Consider the following 23,429-nt stretch of genomic DNA (forward strand, 5'->3'; position numbering starts at 1 on the left):
TATTGATAATTTATAAGGAATTAATATTTACTGAATAACATATAACAACAATTTAGAATTTTAAATAATGTTTAAATCCGTTTTTAATTTTGAACAAAAGTAACAAAATTTTCTAAAACAAATAACTATTTATTGTTAGTGTTCCCTTTTATAAATAAGCATTAATTTATAAATTTTATTATTTAATTATTTATTTTTTTGTTTTCAGACTAGCTGAAGCCGAAGCTCAGAAACAATCCCTAACACGAAGTCTTGAAGCTTCTCAGCTATTAATTGAAGAAAAAGCAGCATCTATGCGTCAACAACAAGTAAGAAAAACAATAAATAAAATAAATAATGATAATAAAAATAAATAAATGAACGAATTCATTAATTCTCTTTGCGCTAAATGGTCATTTTTAAAAATGCAAGCAACTCCAATGATCGGTAAAGAACTATATAACTTTAATAGTTTTAAGAAAATATAATTAAAATAAATAAAAAAAATTAATAAAATTAAAAAAAAAACATAACACGAAGTTAGACTAAATTTTTTTTTCAGTTTCTTCTTTTTTCAAAATTCTTTCTTAATAAAGTAATAACAGCTAAAGAAAAGAGTTTTATTCCTTTTTTTCTGATTATTTAAAAATATATTAGAGTGGCAGTGTTTGATGTGTTAAAGTTAAAAGATTGATATTATATCTGGTGCCTTTCAATTAATTGTTCTATTTTTTTTTTTTGTTTTTTTCCTTTCAGTCTTACATTATACGCTTTTAAGTATTGTATATTTTGTAGCAATTTAAAAGAAATCAGTGAGCGTATTTTCGTATTATGGGAAAAACTATTCGTTTGTCATAAAAAATTTGCAAAAGCTTTTTAAAACGAAGCAAAGAGATTTCTGGTTAAGTATTGTATATTTTGCAACAATTTAAAATAAATCGATGTGCACTTTTTTTTGGGGGGGGGGGGGAACTATTCATTTGTCAGAAAAAAAAATGCAAAAGCTTTTAAAATTAAGCGAAAAAATTTACATCAAGAATAAATATTTCTTGTAATGATAATTATTAATTCATTTTAATTAAGAATTTGTATTTTTATACAAATTTCTGTATCTTCTACTAAAACAAAGCAAAACAATATAAATATACCATGTTTTGTTTTTTTAAATTTGATTTTAAAGTAGTAAAATACAATCAAAACTGAATTTGGTAATTATTCTGTTGTAATTCAATAATTTTTGGATCAGTAATTATTTTTAAATTTAATTGTCTTAGTAAGTGCTATGTATATATATGTGATATACTATAATTAAATTATCGGTCTTCTGGAATCTGTTAAAATGACCATTAATTTTTAATAATTACGGTATTATTTTTGCATTTTATTGTGACCTTAACTTTTAATTTTAGTTTGAGCATATTAATTTAACATATTGATTTTTATTTGGAATACGTTTTTTAGAGAGAAGAAACAGAAAAGCTGAAAGAAGACAAAGTGAAACTGGAGAGGAAAATAAGTGATTTGCATGTTGAACTGTCGACTGTCAAAAATGGAAAATCAGAATCAAGTAAATAATTTTCTTTCTTATTCATATATCATTAATAAATTGTTTAAGCAGATCATTAAGGTTGTTGTATTACGTTTTGAATACGTTCAGGATCTTAAAATACTTTTTCAAATTTTATATTTTTAGACAAACAGGGGAAAGTAAGGAAAAACCCCGTAGTTAAAATTCGAAGGCCTGTTAGGTACACAGAAACTGTTATTTGTGAACAATGGGTTATTCTTGAAAAATTCCTCGAAACATTATTTTTTTCTAAAAAAGGTCATATCACATGATCTTACCCTACTATTGGGATAAGATCAGGTGCATTAATTTATGTACGAAATTTGCATGTGAATTAATTATCTTCTTCCTCCACTCCACTGCAGCTTTTGTGGGCCCAAAAAAAAGATGAAAAAAAAGAAAGAAAGCACTTTTAAACAATGGATGCATCTTTCTTCCTTTTTTAAGTTAGAAAATACATCATCACAAAGATAAACAATCAACATCTAATGTGCTTTTATCATCTTCATTCAAAAATAAATAAAGTAAAAAAACATCAAATAAGGATTCAGGTTTTTTTTTTTTTTGTAAAACTATTTTGTTACGTTGGTTTTTTTTTTTTTTTTTTTTTTTTTTTTACTTATTTTGTCTGATGGTTTTTCTTTTTTCTTTGTCATTGCTAAACAGCTTTCTCTTCCTTAAATCACATTTCTTTGAATGTTTTTTTCTTCTTTTATTTATCTTGATACTCTAAATTCTAAATCGACTTAGTATGTTGATGTTAGCTTATATGTCTTACTACGAGTGCTGAGATTATCGAAACGAAGCAGATCCTGCTAATACAGGACTCACTCAACAGGTTATTATAAATATCTGCTACTATTACGTAAATTCATGTACAAATGCATATAACCAAGTATTTTGTTCACTGAATTACGGAAAATATTGGTTTTTCCCTTCGAATTTCACTAAAGAGACTTTTTCTAGATGCTTCAATGTATTGTTAATTTTTTCATGGACAAGTTACCGGTTATTCGGTATAGTGGATGAATATTGTTGATGAATTCGATATACTAAATAATGAATATCTTCACCAACTAAGATGTCCTAATTAAGGTGAAATTTCCTGTGCTAAACTCTGGGTCTGTCATTGATACGTCCAGAAAGTATTTTGCTTATTTCTGTAAAATTACTGAGACATCTGTTTATATTTTCCTGTACATTTAAAGAAACGTTCGATTTCTAATTTTCTGATTTCCCATTGCATTCCTGATTATCCTGATGTGTTTTTCATATCATATTTTTCTGTGCATATAATGTTTAAAGTTAGTGCCTAATTTGAATAAAGAAAAAAGCATTAATTCAAAAGTAGTGAATTTTTCATCATTATCTAAAACTATTACTTTATTTTAATTAAAACGTACATGCATATCTTTTTGTACAGAAATAATGCTTCAACGAATGTTTGAATATATATTTAGGAGTATCGCATTGCATATAATTATGAATATTTAACTATATTCCAGTTATTTTACAAATTATTGCTACTAATCTTAGAGTGAATTATGTTGATTTTTTTAAAGCTTCAGTAAGCTATCAGTTTTAATTTTTAATCTTCAAGTGATTTAAATGTTTGTATTCTTTTCTTTACAGGTAATCACATAACTCAAATAATTCGAGATAAAGAAGCCTTAGACCAACAAGTAGGTCATCCATTATATTTCATAAATCTTACATTAAGTTTCTATTTCAGTTATTGCTTAAAATTTTGGCACTTTTGACCGATATTAAAAGTAGATTTAAATATTATTTAAAATTCTAAATTGGTGTCATAGGTTATTCAGTAAATATTAATTGCTTATTAATTTTCTATAAGTCCAAACATTGCTTCATTTTTCAATGAAACAAAAAAAATTATTTTCTAGGTAAATTTTCTGAACAGTGTAATCGTAGATATGCAACATAAAAACGATGATTTGAAATCAAGACTGGATATTCTCGAAACAGAAGTCATATTTGATGGGCATCTAGCACTGTAAGTTAAAACTTAACTTCACCTGCATTTATCCTTAATTTAGCTCACTAATAAATGAATGTAGTGGTCACTAAATTTTATTTTTAGTTTATGTTTTAATTAGTTTTCATTTACATATTTGCTATAATTCGTTTGCATTTTAGTTATATTTTATTTATTTTAAGTGAGTTATTTTTATTTAATTACTTATTTGTTAACAAATGAAGTATTACGCAGTTTTTATTTAATTTTTATTTAAATATTTTATTTATTTAATCATTTATTTAAAAATTAATTAATCAGCAAATGGAATTATTTTTTATATTTTCTGATAATTTTTTTTATTGTTTATGCTTACCAAATAACAACATTCCTTAGAAAATGGATTACATGTTTGATTTTCAACATATTTCGTTTACTTTAAACTACGGTTTATTTAAAATGGCTGCTAATTTTAATGTACGATAAGAGTTAGGTAACAGTTAATTATTTATTTCCCAAATATATTTCTCGAACAAAGAAAAAATGCTATGTGTATATCGTATGCATCTTTTATAAGGGTATATTTATTAATTCACATTAATATAAGTGGATTTCATTCTGAATACTAAGAATAGCTTAAAGCTCGTTTCAAATCGAAAAACATTGATAGTACTAACTTGAGAAGGACAGCAAAAGTATACATCTAGGGTTATAGCGGGATTCGATTCCACTATAGCCATGCTTCTGAGGGGTTAGCGGAACAGCGATACCGCACGACGACTCCTTAACTTTATTGAAGTAAAACAATCAAACAACCATTACTTAAGCTTCCAATGACAAAGGGTTCTTCTGTCAAATGCTCCGAAGCGTAAAGGTTTAATATCGATGTGCTTTCTTTTCCGTTTCTGTTCTATCTTTTCTTCAATTTGACGAAAGAAAAGCAATTATATGTATAAGCATACGAGCCTGTATATTTATATAAGCCAAATTTATTTATTTATTGTTAAATATCCAGGTTTATACTGTGGGATAGCAAACCCACTACCTCCATTTTACATAACGTTTGGTGGAAAAGGGTGACTGCTTACTCAGGGAGGCTTTCTTAAAACGAATGATAAAATAAATAAACATAACTTTTTCAAGTATTTATTTATTTCTTGTCACACATACATATACGAGCCCGAGTGCTCATTGTAAAGTAAGAACTTTAAGCTGAAGAACAGAGTTAAAAGTTAGAGAAAAACATAACAAAGACGCACCTATTGCACTGTAGATGTAGCGAGTTCAAACCCCAACGTGTCCCAGGATATAAGTTAGTAATGCCTCTCTCTATCGTGTGCTATCCGTATTATTGACTTGGCAAGGGTTGATAAGTTGAATTTCGTAATGAACATAAAAGCCTATATATGTATGCGTTACAATAAATAAGTATCAATAATTGGATACTGCCAAGGTTGCAGTGGGATTTGAACCCGCAACCTCTATGCTTATACTTTTGGATGTTAGGACATGCCCTGATGCGTAACAGCTAAGCTACTGATTTAGTTAAGCCTAGTCCAAGCACTTGTGTGTTTGCAAATACTCATTTTTTAGTTGGTAGATGTTCGCTTATAGCTTACTTAGAAATCGAAACAACTTTCCGACGAAATACAAAGTTAAAAAGTGTATTCTAACAAACTGAACATTTTTCCATCATTTTAAATTGTACTATACTGTTACAATTACCATCGTTTTGGTTGAAACTGATTGAAACTCCCATATTTTGCAATATTTTGGTAATTTTTAATTTTTTTTTTAAATAAGTCCTTGAAACCATTAAGCGCAAATACAATTCCTTACCCTTTATACTTAAAAAATCTTTCACTATGATTATATTAAAAATAGAAAAATTTGTTGGTGAAATATTTAATTTAAAAATGTTTTTTAAAGTCTTAACTACTTCAGTTTTCATATATATCCTACTTTAAAAATTTTCTTAAAAACAAATTTTATTTCAATTTAATTTCATCATAATTTAAATTAAATACTAAGCATTTAAATTTATAATTTAGGCTTTTGCAAGTTGATATATATAATAAATTAATAATTTTAATATTCTTTTCTTTTTAGAGGTATACCTACACGGTCTAGCTCTCAAGTGTTTTGTGATATTTGCGATATTTACAATATGCATGACACTGAAGATTGTCCAAAGCAAAGAACCATAAGAAGAAATCAGTCTTATTCCTCACAAGAAAGCGAGTTTTAACTATACTCCATTATTATCTCAATTCAGGATTCAAAAATTGTAAAAAATTTACAATCTTATGAATAACAGTAAATAATGTTCAATTAATTCTAAAAGAAAAATTAATGCTCAAAGCTTTAAAAAAAGTTCTGGCTTTATCGTACACTTATCATTACAATTTAATAAATTAAATGTGAAAACGGATGAACTTTAATTTAAAGCAATAACTTTTAAAAAAAATTAGAAGATATTTATACACACAATTAATTGAATTTGTGTATTATGTCTATAAGTAAAAGTACCGAAAGATATTTTATGTATACTATAATTTTTCACAGTTGAACATTTTATAATTGACTTTTTGAGCAACTAAAAAGAACTTTTGCCTAATTTTTCTTTAACTTGCATTTTTAAACAAATTTAAATAGTGCTGAGCTATAATTTTTCTTAAATTTATTATTTTTTTTCTTTGAAAAATTTAAAACGTACATTTTGGAAACATCTTAGCGTTTATGTGATGTTACCCGTAAACTAGTTTAACATGAAACTATATTTTTTAATGTATATGTAGAATAAAAACACAATTCTTGGGTGACTTACATTTAAATACAGATAAGAGTTTTAATTATTTATAAAAATATGTTTTCGTTCATGAATGACCCTGAAAATAATTAGAATTCTATTTTTTATAGTTCCAATAATTATAAAATCAGGGATTCAATCCTGGCCATTTTAAATTTAATTTATGTTTTGATACAGTTTTAAGTATTTTCATAGAGTGCCTATTAATATATTATGTGCATGGATAATATAATTTCATAACATAGATATTTAGTTTAAAGCTATATTTTTTCAAGTGATTCCTAGTGTACTAAATTAAAAAAAGAAGATTAAATTTTATTTCATAATTCAGTTTAAATCGTAATATGTTCTTTTCTGGAGATAACGCATACTCTACCTTTATGTTAGAATATTACTGTTTCATATGTTGTATTTTAATTCAACAAGATGTATGAAAACGAAATATACTTAATCTTTCAAGATTATGAAAGAAAGATGATGTTATATTTACCGTTTTCCCATTTCGTTTTATTTCTAGTTGAAAATATACATTTAATGTTCGTTTTTGGGTGTTTCTTTTGTTTAATATTTTTCTGACAAATTTTAGCTGCAGCTTATGATTTGTGACCTTAATGGCGTTTTGTAATATTTGTTTTATGTAGTTTATAGTAATTACGTTATAATTAATATTAGGCTATAAATATTAATTTTTTTAATTTTTAGATTGTAATGTTTTATGCTAAAACGTTTTTTTTATGAAAAAAAAGCCATTGAAGCAATTTTTTATGTTTTTGTTTGCATGCTAAAAAATTTTTTTGCTGCTATTTTCGCTGTCATTTAAAAAAAAACTTATTTATCAATATTAATATCATTTTATGCATTTTTAAATCTTTCTTATCCTCTTTTTATTGTTATTTTTTTCATGTTGACCTTAGGCAGTAAAGAGTTGATAATATTTTTGCTTCAATAAAGCACAAATTCATATAAATTTTGCATCACATGCATTATAATTAGTTAATATTGAAATACAAATTTAAGTTTAATATATAATTTTGCCCCCTGGTTTAAATTTAACTATAAATAATTCTGGATTATAATAAATTACATAAATTATTGAATTTTCATGTTTGATCTATGTGTCGAACATAATGCTATTAAATTAATTAGGTGACGATTTTATTTTTTTTAAATTAAAAATCATTTTATATTTTTTAAATTTAAACATTACAAGCTAATAGGAAGATAAAGAGAGTTATTATAATTTTTTGTGGAATTTCACATGTTTTAAAATGTTAATAATGAGTTCTAAACTAAACTCAGTGGCGCGACAGCCCATAGAGGGCCAAGGCCTACTGTGCCGATCTCAGTTTACTTGACTTTGGACTCTGGAGTGTAAGAGCAGATGTTCCGGTTAGGTGGTCAGCCGAACGCGGAACCCCCAGTGTTTAGTTCCCAAGCATGTTTGGTACTCATTTATCGACCCACTGAAGGGATGAGAGGCTGAAATAATGAGTGCTAACAAAACATTTACTGGAAAGCACCTATATACGAACTATTTTTATGCTATAGCAATTTTTTCACTCTGTAGTTTATTTGCTTTGGAGTAGAAATTCGCCTTTTTTTCGTAGTTAAAAAAAAAGAAGCAATTTGAAATAAAATAAAACTTTTTTAACTACTTGCCGACATTTCTTTTTTTATCTCATATTGAGTAAACAATTTTAACTTTTTACTGAATTTGAGCTTCAGAGGTCTGTTTTGTTAGTTCGCAAACGAGGGAAGTCTTGGAAAAAAGAATGTCCCCAAGAATATATTTATGAACGTAAATTGCTGAAACATAAAAAAAAAACTACTTTTAGAATGTGTATTAAAATATACGACATTTTTATGCTATTTAGTTATATTATTTTTCTATTTTTACATTCCTTTTTAACCATCGTATTTTATTGATCACATGTACTGTACTTTTCGTGGGTTTCTACTATTTTTATAAGTGTCATTTTACGCAGTATTTCCATTTTTCGAAGTATCTCCTTTTGATTCATATACTTGGAGGTGGGGATAGCACGAGTCATGGAGCTGAGAGAGTCATTGACTAATGACTAAGTGTGTGGTTTTATTCTGAAAATCAAAAATAGATTTTATTATTCAAATTACGACTCAAAATGACAAACATTGCTAGTAAGAAATGTTGTCTAATTTTGAACGTTTGATCGCCTTATCTATCTTATCTACCACCCCCAATATACTGCAATATAAAGGATTTGTTTTGTATTTAGTGCCACAATTTTGTAATATTTAACGTCCATTTAGTAAGATTTGTTTTTCATTTCCTATTTTGTACTGAAAACTTTTTGTATAATTTGAAAAAAAGTGAATAAATTGTTTGATTAAAAAATTTTAGTTCTCTCTTTTTTATCAATTCCATTTAGTTCACCATTTAGGAGAGATTCATGACATGGAGAAAGTGGATCGCACTCTCAAAAATGTTAAAGTGATAGCAAAAGTTGCCGTTCTTAAAGATTTAAAAAAATCAACCAGTTTTACTCTTAGAGAGAAGAGTGGGAAACTTAATTTTCTATCTCTCTTTTATAACAATCGATATTGTCTTTTGAAAACGATATTTTAGTTGTAATGCAAAATAATTTATAACACTAGGCCTAAAGTAATTTTTGTACCTTTTTCATCAAAATGAAAATACCTATTAAATAAGAATCATCGAAATGAAAATTCGATTGCATAGACAGAACTGTTATAGCCTGCACTGTCCGCTCGGTAAAATTGTCGGATCGATAACTGCACTGTCAGATCGGTTTAAATAAGCTAATTAGTGAAATCCGATCTTATAAGAATGTTGTCCAAATTTCTGAAACACATGAATTGAATATTACATTTTTTAAGCTTTTAAATTTTTTTGTTGTACTTTTTTTTGTAAAATTAATTAAAATGTTGACAAAAGAATTACAGCATTACGTGGATACTGCAGTTGGCATTGATCGAAAAATTATAGTTAAACGATTATTTAAATTTCAAAAGTTAAAAGTTCTTATAGCGTGCCTTGTTAGCTTCTTGTAGAGGAACTCTTTCAAAGAAAAACTGTGTTTTTCCATGAACTTATATTGTTTTTATATTTATTATTTAGAAAGAACTTTTTTCAAGTACTGTTGATGAATTGAGTTTCATTGAAAGATTAAGAAAATAAAGAGTTGTTAACTATATTTTCATGAGATTTTATAACATTGACCAGATCTTTATAGATTAGAATGGATAAATGATGTCACACTTTAAGGTTGGTCACAATATTGTGCTAACTTGTTCGAAGCAGGGTTGGATAGCAAACATATGTGACATCCCTTATTTTAATTAAAATAATAATGAAAAAATTAAAGATTAAATAATTTTACATTATTAATTTAAATATTTTTTGCCTTATGTTTATAAAAAATATAAAAAAAGCTTTTTTCCTTCGGTGATGATTGAATATATTTTTAAAATAATTTTCTTTTTAATGCAAGTGGATGTTTTGGTAATAGTGATATAGGGGAGTGTTGCTCACTCCCCTATATCACTACTATATATATATATATATATATATATATATATATATATATATATATATATATATATATATATATATATATATATATATATATATATATATATATATGTACTATATATATACTATATATATATATATACTATATATATATATAAATATATATATATATATATATATATATATATATATATATATATATATATATACTATATATATATCACTATTACCATTATGCAACTATAAAGGGCGTTAAAAATAAGTTTTATAAAAAGGGAAAGGAAGAAAAAAATGAAATAAAACTTAAAATATATATATATATATATCATTTATGGACAGCCCTTTAAGATGAAAACTGTATTTAGTTATCTTTGAGAATGGTAATAGGAAAATATGACCCGAAAAGAGCGTTTTTCTTCTTAACGTAAATTATCCTCTTATCGTAAAAAGACGTAATATTCTACTATTTCCATAAAATACTATCTGGGCGGAGAAAAAATTTGGGTAAAACTACGTTATGATCTATAACATATCAATACATTTCTGGCAAAAATAAACAGTATGGCGTAACTACCACTACGAAATTTAAACATCAATTCACTGGTATATAAGATATGCTAACTTGATTCAATCACGAGGTACCTTTTGATAGATGAAGGTTGGCATGATCGATAACCCCTCCCCCACAACTGTAATGTAGTAAATAAAACCAAACTAGTATATGGCATTTAAACTAGGTAAATGGTTTACCGGAAATTCTGGTTTGCTTAATACCACACATTTAGTAAAAAATACAAAATTTAAAAATAAATTTTAATGTATAAATGGTTTTTATGCCAACGCTCCATGATTTCATGATAAATATGTGAAATCTTACCACATTTACCAAATTTTTTCATACGTAACAAAGTCATATTTTATTGCTAATTTTACCAAAATCATTACCAAAGATCTTCAGTAAAAATTACAGGTCTTGTTGGTGTTATGATGGCGATAAACATGATAAATTTTACCATATTTTGGCAGATTTAAACTATAATTTTTCCTCAATGTGTTTTCAAGTCTAAAAATTCTTAAAATCATGTTTCAGATTATTTCAAATGTCATATTTCGTTGCCATCAGTTTATGTGAAAATAAATAAATAAAACAGTGAATAATAAATTTATTTAACATTACGCAAATCAGCTAATAGTTAACAAATTAGCAGATTACGTTGCATGATTTTTTTTTCTTAAATTTCGATTTTTATTCTCAAAAGCGTAGAACGATGCAATATTTTGCTATTGCCTGAAAACCCCGATATATTTACAATTCTAAAAGATTTCAAAATATTTCAAGTGCCATAAATATCAGATCGTGCAGCCATCTATTTATTAAAAAATGGCGAAGACTACATAGCATAAAAATTTGTTTTGCTTTAAAAAAATTCTTAATCAACTAACTAGCAGATACAACGATATCGAAAAATTATTAAACTAAATTCAGGAAATATGGTAGGAAAAAGCTTGCCTTAAATATCGATTAACGGAAACAATTTTCATACAAATTTTTGAAAACCTTCATCTATTTTAAGAAATTTTATATCTGATTCCTTAATAAAAATATGAATGTTTCATTAAATTTTAAATAGCATGCATGCAGCATGAGTCAATAAAAGAATTTTAAAAGAAATTTATCGCAGTTATTATTTTCTACTAAATATTTATTGCTAACGCACAGTGTACGGAATAAGAAAATGGACCATCCTTAATAACTTTTGATCTAATATTCGGATTCTCAAGTTCTAGAACTCATTCTTAATATTTTATAGAGGGTTACTTCAAACAGGCTAATTAAAAAACGCAAATGATATTTTAAGTTAAGAAATCCAAACGAACTTTTTCTGAATAAACATATCTTTCTTTCGACGAATTCGGATTTCTTACCCCCAAAACATAGATAATTGCCACAATCTGGAGTTTCCGCAAGTGGAGATCCACAAGTTTAGACCCCTTTAATATTAATTTAACTTTGTATGTATTTCTCCGTATTTTGAGATATTTTTAAGCGAACTCAAAAAAAAAAATTCTAAATACACGAATTGTATACCTGACGATTCGATTTTTCTACTAATATTAAAAAAAAGTATTAAATAATAAATATCTATTAAAAGATATTTTTTGCATGGTATTATCTTTAGATAAATGAATTTTATAGTCGTGTGCAAAGTTTTTTCAAATCAGTTAAAAAATTCTCGAGATATGGCGAAATATGCAAAAAGTTAAATTAGCATTAAGGGTTACACACTAAATTGACAGAAGTTAAATAAACGTTGAACAGCTCTCCTGACTAAACTATGGAGACCATACTTCGCAGATTGCAGCTATCCCCTATATTTTGGGGGTGAGAACTCCAAATACGTCAACAACAAAAAAACTATATTTATTCAGAGAAAATACGTTTTTGTGTCTGCTTTCGTAACTTAAAGTATCGCCTGCCCTAATTATTTAGCATATTTGAGGTTACCCTGTTGAACCCCTAAGATTGAGACCTGGAACGAAAAGATTCGATAGTTAGATTAAAAGTTATTCAAGGTGGTCCGTTTTTTAATTTGCACAATGTATATGGGAACATTTAATTACAATAAATGCCTCTGGGGGTACTGGATTGGAGATTGATCGTTCTCTGATGCAGGCCAAGATCACGATCTGCGGATGAATGAATGGATGTATGAATGGGTCTGCCCTATACACGAGTGTCACGTATGGTGTGGAAGAAGTCGAATTCTTGGCCATAGATGGCGCCATTGAAAAACAAGAAACGCACACTCTGCCTTAAATTTGCTCGATTTCACCAAGCAGGCTTGCTAGCATGGCAAGTGGCATTAGAAACAACAAACAACAACAACATTTAATTACAAGCGCAGCGAGTGAAAGTACGTTTATAATTGCAAAACTTTTAAATAGGTAATTATTAGTTAAATTTTTCCATTGTTTTCAAACACATCAAATTTTTACTTTTAAAACTTGAAAAAAATATCTAATAATAATATACTCATATTTGAGATGCAATGTAAGTTTTTTTAAATACAATAAATGCCCATCTTTAGTGAGAGAAACTTTCAAACACTGCGTTAAGAGCAAGCAGAAAGCTAAGATTCGACGAATTTAGAATGCATATAATAGCAATGCAAAAAGAACTACAATAAATCAGGGCTAAAGAGAATAGAAGGGCTGGTTCACTCCTTTGAAGTAACTCTCGCCGCGCCAATCCTCCGATTTTCTCTTGTGACGTCACTTTGGCGCAAAGCTCACACTTTTACTTCAAGAACGGAGCGTTCGGTCTTACTAGCTCTAACTAATATCAGATCATTTCTTTTTGCGAGATATTCTAAGACATTTGTTATCTTCTATAATGACTTTCCTCAGTTTTTGCAGTGAATTTACAAGAATTTAAAACTATCATCGAAATGCCAGTTTGCGCAATTGCAATTTGCAAAAATTCTGATACAAAAACAAACTGAAAAAATATAATTTTCCGCATCTTCCCTAATAAAGTAAATGAACAACTTTGTAAAGAATGGATTTCGAAATGATACAGTTAATATTAAGCAGCAATACGTTTATTCTGTCGTTAAGAACTTTCATAAAAATTCATTATCTAAATAGAAACCGCCTCGTTACTTCAAAAAGAAAGGCAAGTGAAAAGAATTTAAAAATGGATAAAGTCAAAGAAAATTAAAATGTAAATAAAAAGTATAAATAAAATATATAGCATATAGTTGAAATTCTCCTAATTTCATAACATATTTTTTATTCTAAATATTTATGATTTTTTTTAAAAATTATATTCTCTTCATTTCAAATATCTATAAATTATATCATCGTAAATTTATATATCTATAAACAATTGTAAAATTTTTAATGTCATTATGAACCTAAATTATTATTTTGTTTCAGTAATTAGCGTTTAAGGTTGATGTTTCCTAATGATTAAGTATGAACAAATTGCTATTAACGACATATTTTAAAATCAGGGATTCTAAATTTAACTCAACTTATCGTTATAAAAGAATGTGTAGATAAAAAAAATTGTCGACATATGCTTTCATTTTTCTTAATAATTAAAGTTAAAACTGAACTTTTTAAAATAAAGTATTTATAGTGTCATTTTCGCCAACTAGTAAAACATTTTTATAAGTTTGAAATGTTTATTTTTTTTTTTTTAATATAATAACCAAGAAAGTTTTTTTGAACTATGTTTATGAACGGAAATAATGTGTTAATCACGTAAAGCTTGAAAGCTAATAACCAGAAAAAGTCTAACTTATTTTTACAAAGAGAAAGATGTCATCATAATATCTTTGCTTGCGATCACCGAGATCTGTGGACACAGTGACGTCATGAGGAGGAAAATCGTAGCTTCAGCTCTAAGAGCGGAGTGAACTAGCCCTTCTATTCTCTTTAGCCCTGCAATAAATACTCTCCATTCAAACCTGTTTGAAAATTTTCTAAAATATATATTATAACAGTAAGGGTAACATTTTCCAAAAGTTGATATTGAGGGTTGCCTTACAAGGACACAGTACTGCGGGGGACAATTCTCTTTAACCCACATAAGTATTTTAAAATCTTAAGTTCAGGAATAGTGAATTCTGACGTACCTAGAGTAAGTCATAGGAATTCAAACGGCGAAAACAAATTTAAAAATATTGAGATTCAAATAAATTATGAAAGGATTACTTCTACTCAAATAAGGATAAGTTCTACTTAAATAATTAATTTTTTTCAATATTAATCATTTAACATGGTCTAATCACATTTCAATTTTTGAAAAGAAGGTGTTTTTTAAAGTAATCATAATAAAAGGTTTATATTAAAAGCAAAATTTCGCAAATCTACACCACAAAGATTATTACGTATTGTGTGAAACGTAATAATCTACACTGCAAAGAGTATTACGTATTGTGTGAAACGTAATAATTTACACTACGAAGATTATTGCGTATTGCGTGAAACGTAATAATCTACTCAACAAAGATTATTACGCTTCACATAATCTAACTTTTCACTTCTTTCCATTTTTATACACAATTTCTAGTACAAACATGGAGAAACATAGAAAGTAACTTGAAAATAATTAACTGAGATAAACCATGAAATCGCATTAGATTCCAGGTACTTATAGTAATATGGTAGCCGTTTCTGTCTTTCATTTTCGTTATAGAAATACACATGTTTTAATTTGATATTATCTGAAACATTTTTTATATAGTGTTACATTCCAAAGATGCAAAATTTTTTCTTTCCTTAAACAGAAATCTTTAAGAAAATAAAATGAGATTATACTTAGATTGACTTTGAATATTTGTACAGAAATATTTCGAGTATCAACACGAAGAAAGATAAGATATAACCAGAAAATAATAAAATAAGAACACCTAAAATATCTTCCAGATGTATTGGATTCACATTATTTGAAGTAAAATCTTTCATTGCAACAATGGGTATTTTCATCTGAACCTCTTTAAATACTTTCTGGTATAATCCTGCACTCAGCGCACGGGAAATGAAAGTATTTATTCTTTTTTCTAAGCAGAAATGTTTGCGAAAATAATAACCTATCATAAGAGGTAAAATTTCGTCATCACATATGAATAAATTTGGATTTGTACCAAACTTTAACCTTAAGTACATCTCTACATAATTAAATGCATCACCATCCACGAAAACTTCACGAAAATCTAGCTCATGTCCAGATCGGTAATAATAATTTTTATCATCCATTTTTTTTGCTAAAATTATCATTTTCTCATTGCTTTGCAGTTTTAGTGCGTTTGTGCCTTGAGTATAAAACATATAAGATTTGCGTGTGCCAGCAACCACAGCATCGGAGAGTTCCTCATAATTCCGTACAGGAGGATTTTTTAAAGGATTTACCATAAAGGAGAAAAACACTGCCGAGTAACTAAATGAAATTACCATGGTGAAGAACAGCCAAAAGAGAAAAAATAATCTGCCTTTCAAAGATTTAAGAGGAAGGACTACAGCCTGCTTAAAAACTGTACCAAACATGCGAAAACACAGGTCTGTATATGATTGTTTATCTCTAAATATTTTGATTACAGCTAAAGGAAGTAAAGGAAAAACAATGAGTAATCCCAACCATGTTTCAAAAGTAAAAGGATAAATGAATGCAAATTTTGTCGATATGGGGACAGACTTTCTTATCACAAATGTGAAATAAGTGAAGCAGTAGGGGTTGCTGAAAGCACCTTGAGCGAATGACTCATACGACACAACTTCGGATGTGGCTATGTCTGCTGCTCCGGCATTCACAATTTCTAAAGCATTTTTGTACTCATCAAAATCACGGTGATGCTTAAATTTCGCATTTACACTCAAGAAATCGAGCAACAATTGCAGAAATTTTCCTTCAAACCCTCTAAGTTCATAGCGTCCATCTGAGAAAGTAGTCACATTTAGGACGTCGTTCACTTTAATTATCGAAACAGTTATGTTTTTAATGTCACACATTACTTCTGAAATGCTAACTGTCTATTTTAAAAACTTAAACATTTCTGCGTAATATTCACCGATCGTTTATGTTAATGCACTTCCTCAATTCTTATTCCATTGCAACATTCACTAAAATATGTGTGCTTGCATCACACATAAATTAAGATGATAATAAATTTACTTTAATATCACACATTTCCTCTGAAATGCAAACTGTCTATTGAATTTAACAAACTAAAAGTTTGCTTCTTTGTAACATTCATCTATCGTTTCAGTTAATTTACTTCTTTAATACTCATTTAATTGCATTATTCACTGAAATATGTCTGTTTGATCAAGACAAACTTTGAGAAAACACTGCCAATTTAATATTTAGCGCTATCATGTAGTTGAAATATCTAAATTTTATTGCGTCAAAGCGCACGCACAGTTGATATGTTATTGAATTATAAATTTAATGGATTATTTAAACAAATTATAAGTAAATAGTACGACGATACGAATCCAAGAAAAACAAAAACTGAAAGAAAAAACAATCGTGATAACACGAAGTGTTTTGATTTTATTTTTCAAATTTTTTAAACTAACTTTCTGTTGCGTGACAAACTTTTAGAGAATAAAATTATTAGAAAAATATTTGTAGTCTAGATTGTAAGTCACCACATTATAAAAACACCATTAGAGTTTATCTATTATATTTTTGCATGAGATTATTTCAAGAATCTGATTTTAAAAAAAATCGCCAAACTTTTATTTTTACTCAATTATATTCATATATTTTTTCATTGTATTTTATCTCCAGAAGCAAGAAAGAAAAATCAATATGATTGAAATTGCTTTTTCAATGTGATTTTAGAGAGAAAATCCCCAAAAAATTACAATTTTCAACAAACAAGTGTGAAATATCTGGTTACATTATATCTTTAATGACATCAAAGTCTATCTGAGCTCAGATATATTGAAAGTAATGATTATTGGGAAAAAGTTTCCAACATGATAGTAAATTATTTTCCAAGATTTCAAGCTTCTTGCCTTATTGAGTTGACAAACTGATCATTGTCTATTCAATACCAAGTAAGTTTCAATTCTCTTTAACTTATTGAAAATTCTTCACGTAAAAAGTCGTATTTTCCCCTGCGCTCTTTTCTACACAGCAAAACCAATTTTTTTTCTTCATGCTATTAAATAGAGAAATAGTGTGTTGGGGGGAAACATTCTTCCAATTTGACATTTTGCTACTCCGCCCGTGGGTTAATGATTGGTCGAAAATATTGATTGTGATCGAATATTTTCCAAGCAAATTCAATGTTCTTAATGGATTGATTTGATCCACTACTTGCGTAAACTATTATAAAAAGAATGAATGCTTTTATTTGCACAATAAAGATATTTATGCCCTCAAAAGATTTTCATAATTTTGTCGATAGCATTAAAAAATTTTATAATATTTAATTTCTATTCACTTCGATTTTGTTAAACCCAGTTTGAATTCATATTAAAATTCCCTCTCTGTGCTATGTAATTTTAATTAATAAACTAATTTTATCTTAATAAATGTTGTATATCAGGGGTGTCAAACTCGCGGCCCGCGGGCCTCATGTGGCCCGAGATGAACATTTTTGCGGCCCAGTCAATATATCCAACGCAAAGTAAAAATAAAATAGAAATGTGAATTAGAAAGGAAACTAGCATATAAAATTATAATATACTTTATTTATAAACTATACGGATCATTTTAAATTGTATTCGCGAAAATGTAAAATTCCAACTGGATTGCGGCACCTGCCATTCCAGGGATACTGCATCTTATCAAAAATAAGCAGAAAAAATTTCAAATCTTAGAACAGAATTTGAAACAAGGTTTAAAGATTTTAATTCTTTGAAAGACAAATTTTGTTTGTTTTCTTCGATTTTCTCAATAAATATAGACTCAGAACCCAGTATTATGCAAATGGAAGTCATTGGGATTCAGTGCGACTCAAATTTGAAGACAAAATTTATTGAAGTGGGTGTGCCTGAATTTTACAAATATTTACCGGCAAGGTTTGAAAATACTCGAAAATTCGCATATGAAATTATTTCCATGGTTGGAAGTACTTATCAGTGCGAACAATTTTTTTCTGTTATGAATGAAAATAAATCTCCTGTCCGAAACCATATTAATAGCTCTCGTTGGGTCAATTTTGAAAGTAGTCTCGGCCAATAAAATTTCACCCGAAATAGGAAAGATAATAGCAGAGAAGAGATGTCAAATACCGAACAATAATTTTACTTTATATATGCTTATTACAATGTACTATTCAAAATAAAAATATTTGTTTCCGTAAACACTGATTTTTTTAAAACTTTTTTTTTGAGGCCCACCTAAAGTGAAGCATTGTACATTTGGCCCAAGTTTACTTTTGAGTTTTACACCCCTGTTGTATATCATAAGTTCTCATTATATATTGCATAGTAAAAATAGATTTACCAACTTTTTGGCGTATCATTGCTTACAGTGATTATAAATTTTAATGTTCTTGAATAACAAAATGGTGGCGGCTACTTTACACCAAGTAGTAGAACAACATTTTTGTCACCTCACTACACCAGCAATTATCCTCGGCGCCCTCGGTGTTATATATATATATATATATATATATATATATATATATATATATATATATATATATATATATATATATATATATATATATATATATATATATATATATATATATATATATATATATATATATATATATATATATATACATATATATATATATATATATATATATATATATATATATATATATATATATATATAGAATTTCTCATGCGAGTCTTTCTATATTAACTGATAAGCTTAAAACATATGTTTCTTATCAAGTTTAAGATGTAGAAGTCAGTCTCTCACAAAGAGCCATAAAAAGTCAAGATGAACCAGATACGGCCAGATAAAAGATTATTTTCTGAAGCTAATGGGCAATAATTCGTCAATGAAGTAGACATTAAAATACTCCCGAAATTTCCCACCGCCAGAGTGGCGATATCCTTTTAGCGAATCAAAATCTCTAAATTTTATCAATTGAATGACGTTTCATTGAGATAAGAAGATGCTTGCAACTCCCTCACTTTCAGGACCTCGATTTAAAAGCTCGGCAGAGGCAAAAATGCGTGTCTTTTCCATATTTGCCATGGCTAGAGAAATCTAGGCCAAATCCAAACAATCCCTGAAATGGGGAAATCATTATTGTAAAGATTCCACGAACACTGTTTTCCATACTCCATATAAGTAATAAAATGCCTTTTTAAATGTATTCGCCTAATTCTCTTCAAATATCTAGCCTTTAAAGGCATAACATTACAAACCGGCAGTGGCGAAGTAATTTGTTTGGAAATAATTGCCGCAGACCAAAAAAGAACGTGAAAAGAAACAACTAATAATATGTCAACAAGCTCCAATGGATGAGGTGAAAAAAGCTGAATTCCGTATAGTTCCCTCCGAAGAAGAAGTAAAAAGAAAAAAATAATTCGTGAATTCGTTCATAATAAAACGTGTTGATTTTAAACAAGTGTGTGTGTTTTTTTTCATTTCTTAATTTGGTGATTTTGCTAATTGCTGTTACCTTTGTCCTCCTGTATATGGTGAGTACCTTTCTTATTGTTAAGCGAATTTTTTAATTTTCTTATTGGAAACATCATCTTGCAGTACTAAATGTTAAGTTTGTGTCTGGATATGGCATGTCATTATCGCATTAATCTTTAGTCTTTAATTTACTTTAGTTTCACCCTTTTACCAAATTTTGTGATACCAATTTATCCAGTTTGTTCAAACCTCAGACTTTGTGACCCTTTGAACCTATTGGGTTGTTGCTATCCCACGAAAACATTGCACTACCACTTCCTTAACGATCAAATCCCCCTTTATTTAATTACTTGTTATACCATTTTCGGCCTTAATTTGTTTATTATAAAAATCGATCTTTAACTATTTTATTAATAATGAGTGTATCCAAATACAAATACAAATATATAAGTACTTATACAAGCATTACAACCCATCTATCATCTATCTTTGTAATAAGATTAAATAAATTACCTTAATTCGCACCATTAAGTATTACTAATTCAAATGTAACACAGTGATTAAGTTTTCTTGAATAACAAAAATGGTGGCGGCTACTTTGCACCAACTAGTATAGAAAACATCTTTGACATTTCACTTCACCAACAACTATACTTGGTTCGCAGTTGGTGCACACATCTTTGGTGTAAGGTAGTTGCCACTGTTTTTAGCGTTGAGATACACAAAATGTTTTACAGTGTATGATGATTAAAGATATTTTATTACCACGTTTATATAAACTTGCCTTCGTGTATGTCTGTCCGGGTGGAATTTTGTAATCGATTTTAAACTAACTTCCCGACTAGCTACAAACTTCAAATTTAGCACACAGTTCAGAATTGGATGACAATGCATGAAAATGAAGAGAAAAAAGACATGCAAAGTAAAATAAAATTAAAATTAAAAAAAAAAAATATTTTCGAGATTGTCTTTTGTTGTCGATTCCATTATTTCAAATTATTACGTGTCAGGTGAAAATATTTTTGTTGTCGGAGTATTTTTATTGGCTGAAAAATCACGTGGCAGGATCCAGTTTTTCCTCATTCATTTCCTGATTGTTTTGGTGGTCATCAGCATAAAACTAATGAAAGTCGTAAAGGTATTGTTTTTCTATTCGCGATCGCAACGCTCGAGTACGCCGTCTAGCGGGAGACTGTAAATATCGGACATTAATTTATCACGTTTTCATTTAGTTCCATCAAAGTCATTGACTGAATTAGACGCCATTTTTTAGCAGCAAATAAGAAACAAAATTTCCCTAAGGAAAAGGCCGAAGAACTTGAAAAAAATCTCCAGAATATTAGTAAATCTTTCAGGAACAGAACACGCCAAACATTTGAAGAAAAATTCGTCAATAATTTTTAATTTCTATTATCAACAAACTTGCAACTGATGACTTCCGATTTCGGATACTGTTACAGATGTGTGTATTAAGGTAAAATGCATTTCTTCTGTCTTCAATTCATTACGAATTAAAGTGAAGTCAACATTGCTTTCGTCATTCCAGTGAATAAATATGAATTCAGAACATACAGAATTGTAATAGTTATAGAATAGTATATATTTCTGTATCCATATAATTCGGAAAACAACAATAAAAAATTATCCAAGTTACTTGAAATAGTGCCATTTCTGCTGATTCTTAATTAATTTAAATCGTTTTCTTGGTAAGTTTTTTTTAATTTTGAAAGAATAAGTTCAACTAGAATTCAGCTATTCTGTTTTTAGCTACATATTCAAATTCATATCAATTATAAAATTTTGCTGTGTAGTATGTTATCTAAAAGTAATGAAGGTATAAACTATGTATCTATTATTTGAGAATAAAGTTTTCAAACAAGGAACTTATCATTTTGGAATTCTCCGGGAATCATAAATCAGGTAAGTGCAATGATTTTTACAATAAAAAATTTGCTTGTAAATATTTTTTTTTCATTTGATGATGGTTCTCTACAGAATGGTTTTTTACGTCTGATTAAGAACTATAAGAATAATAAAAAAAGAAACAATATGAAAGTTTTTATTTCAATGTTAATAATTCTTAAAATCGTTTTTTTTATCCTAAGAATTCTTTATTTTCCGTTTTTTAGTTTATAATTTTTTAAAAAAATTGTTCTCAAAATACTTTTGAAAAATTAAATGGTATAACATTATGTGTTTATGTATACTTCTTGTATATTCCAATGTTTGAAATAATATGATTCAGAAAAGTATGGAATAAAAATTCGGTACTTACGACGTATTAACGCCACCGCCGCTACAGATTTGGCGGTTTTTAAGTGCCGCCAATCTACACTTAAAATTTTTGCGACAGTTCATAAAATAAAACACTTTATTTGAAATCAAAATAGTTAATTGGATTTCGGTGGAAAATGAGCCGATATAGAGTTTAGCATAGATTCAAAACAATCATATCGCCATATGAACTCTGATGAATAAGATTCCAAATGAAATAACATTTCCAAAACGTACGTTTGCCAAGATAAAGTTTTATGTTGTGGGAATTGGTACATTTTCGTTTTTTCGGTAAAATATTTCCCTCCTGAAAAAATAAAATTGCATCTTGTTTTGTTTTTGGGAAATCCCAAAGACGAATATTCGTAGCACTAAAAATGGCGACAAAAAAGAATTGTTCATTTGTTTTTGTTTCGTCAGCATTCTTTATTTTACGTTTCTTAGTTTCTAAATAATGATTTTTATTGAAACTTGAAATTTTTTGATAAAAATTGTTGTCAAAATGTTTACAAAATTAAATTTCATAAAATTATGAGGCTTATGTATACTTTTTGTTCATTTTAATTTTTGAACTAATATGATTCTTAAAACTATAGAATGTAAAGTTTAAATGGGCCTTTCATGTTATATCATTAAATTTAGTAATACTATTTCTCGGGCATTAGGTTTTAACTCTTATAAGAATATACATATTTTTTTCTGTTAATGTACAAATATTTTTCCGATGTGTTTTGGATATTCCTTCTCTTATAAAAAGAGATACCATTTTGTTTTCGGTTGTGCAAGAAAGAAGATCAAGCATTTTTCTTTTTTAAATTTAATAAGCCACATTAAAGAAGGAACGTTGCAATGCTACAGGCTACATTAACGACGTCTCCAGAGTAACTGAATGACGGTTCATATGGAAATCGCAGGTAAGCGTCTCATACAACAACGCCCCCTATAGTTCGTTGCGATCGCGAATAAAGATTTTTGTATCCCTAATTTAAAATGAAAGTTCTATTATTTTAATAGTGGTCTTGTAATAGTCTTGACTACTCTTGACTAAGAAAAATAATCTAAATAAAAATATATAGATTTTTAAAAACCACGTTTTTTGTAGTGAAGAATAATAATTAAAAAGTAATAATTTTAAAAAAATATTTAAAAAAAATTAAAAAAAATTATAATTTAAAATAAAAAAATTCAAAATAAAAAATATTTTTAAAAACCACGTTTTTGTAG

At 27.8% G+C, this 23,429-nt stretch overlaps 1 protein-coding gene across 1 annotated transcript in view; it reads left to right on the forward strand.

Moving 5' to 3' along the window:
• The window catches only part of LOC107457554 (uncharacterized), an 85,642-nt gene extending 79,772 nt beyond the window's left edge, over nt 1-5,870 (forward strand). Inside the window, exons 18-22 of the mRNA XM_043044937.3 lie at nt 209-308; nt 1,441-1,546; nt 3,179-3,228; nt 3,451-3,560; nt 5,631-5,870. Of these exons, the coding sequence (XP_042900871.2) occupies nt 209-308; nt 1,441-1,546; nt 3,179-3,228; nt 3,451-3,560; nt 5,631-5,769 (505 nt within the window). The 3' untranslated portion in view covers nt 5,770-5,870. The remainder of the gene's footprint in view (nt 1-208; nt 309-1,440; nt 1,547-3,178; nt 3,229-3,450; nt 3,561-5,630) is intronic.
• The last annotated feature ends 17,559 nt before the right edge of the window (nt 5,871-23,429 follow it).

Source organism: Parasteatoda tepidariorum, chromosome 6 (genome assembly GCF_982258835.1).
Source record: "Parasteatoda tepidariorum strain Cologne lab strain chromosome 6, Ptep-v5.0, whole genome shotgun sequence".
NCBI classification, from domain to species: Eukaryota; Metazoa; Arthropoda; class Arachnida; order Araneae; family Theridiidae; genus Parasteatoda; species Parasteatoda tepidariorum.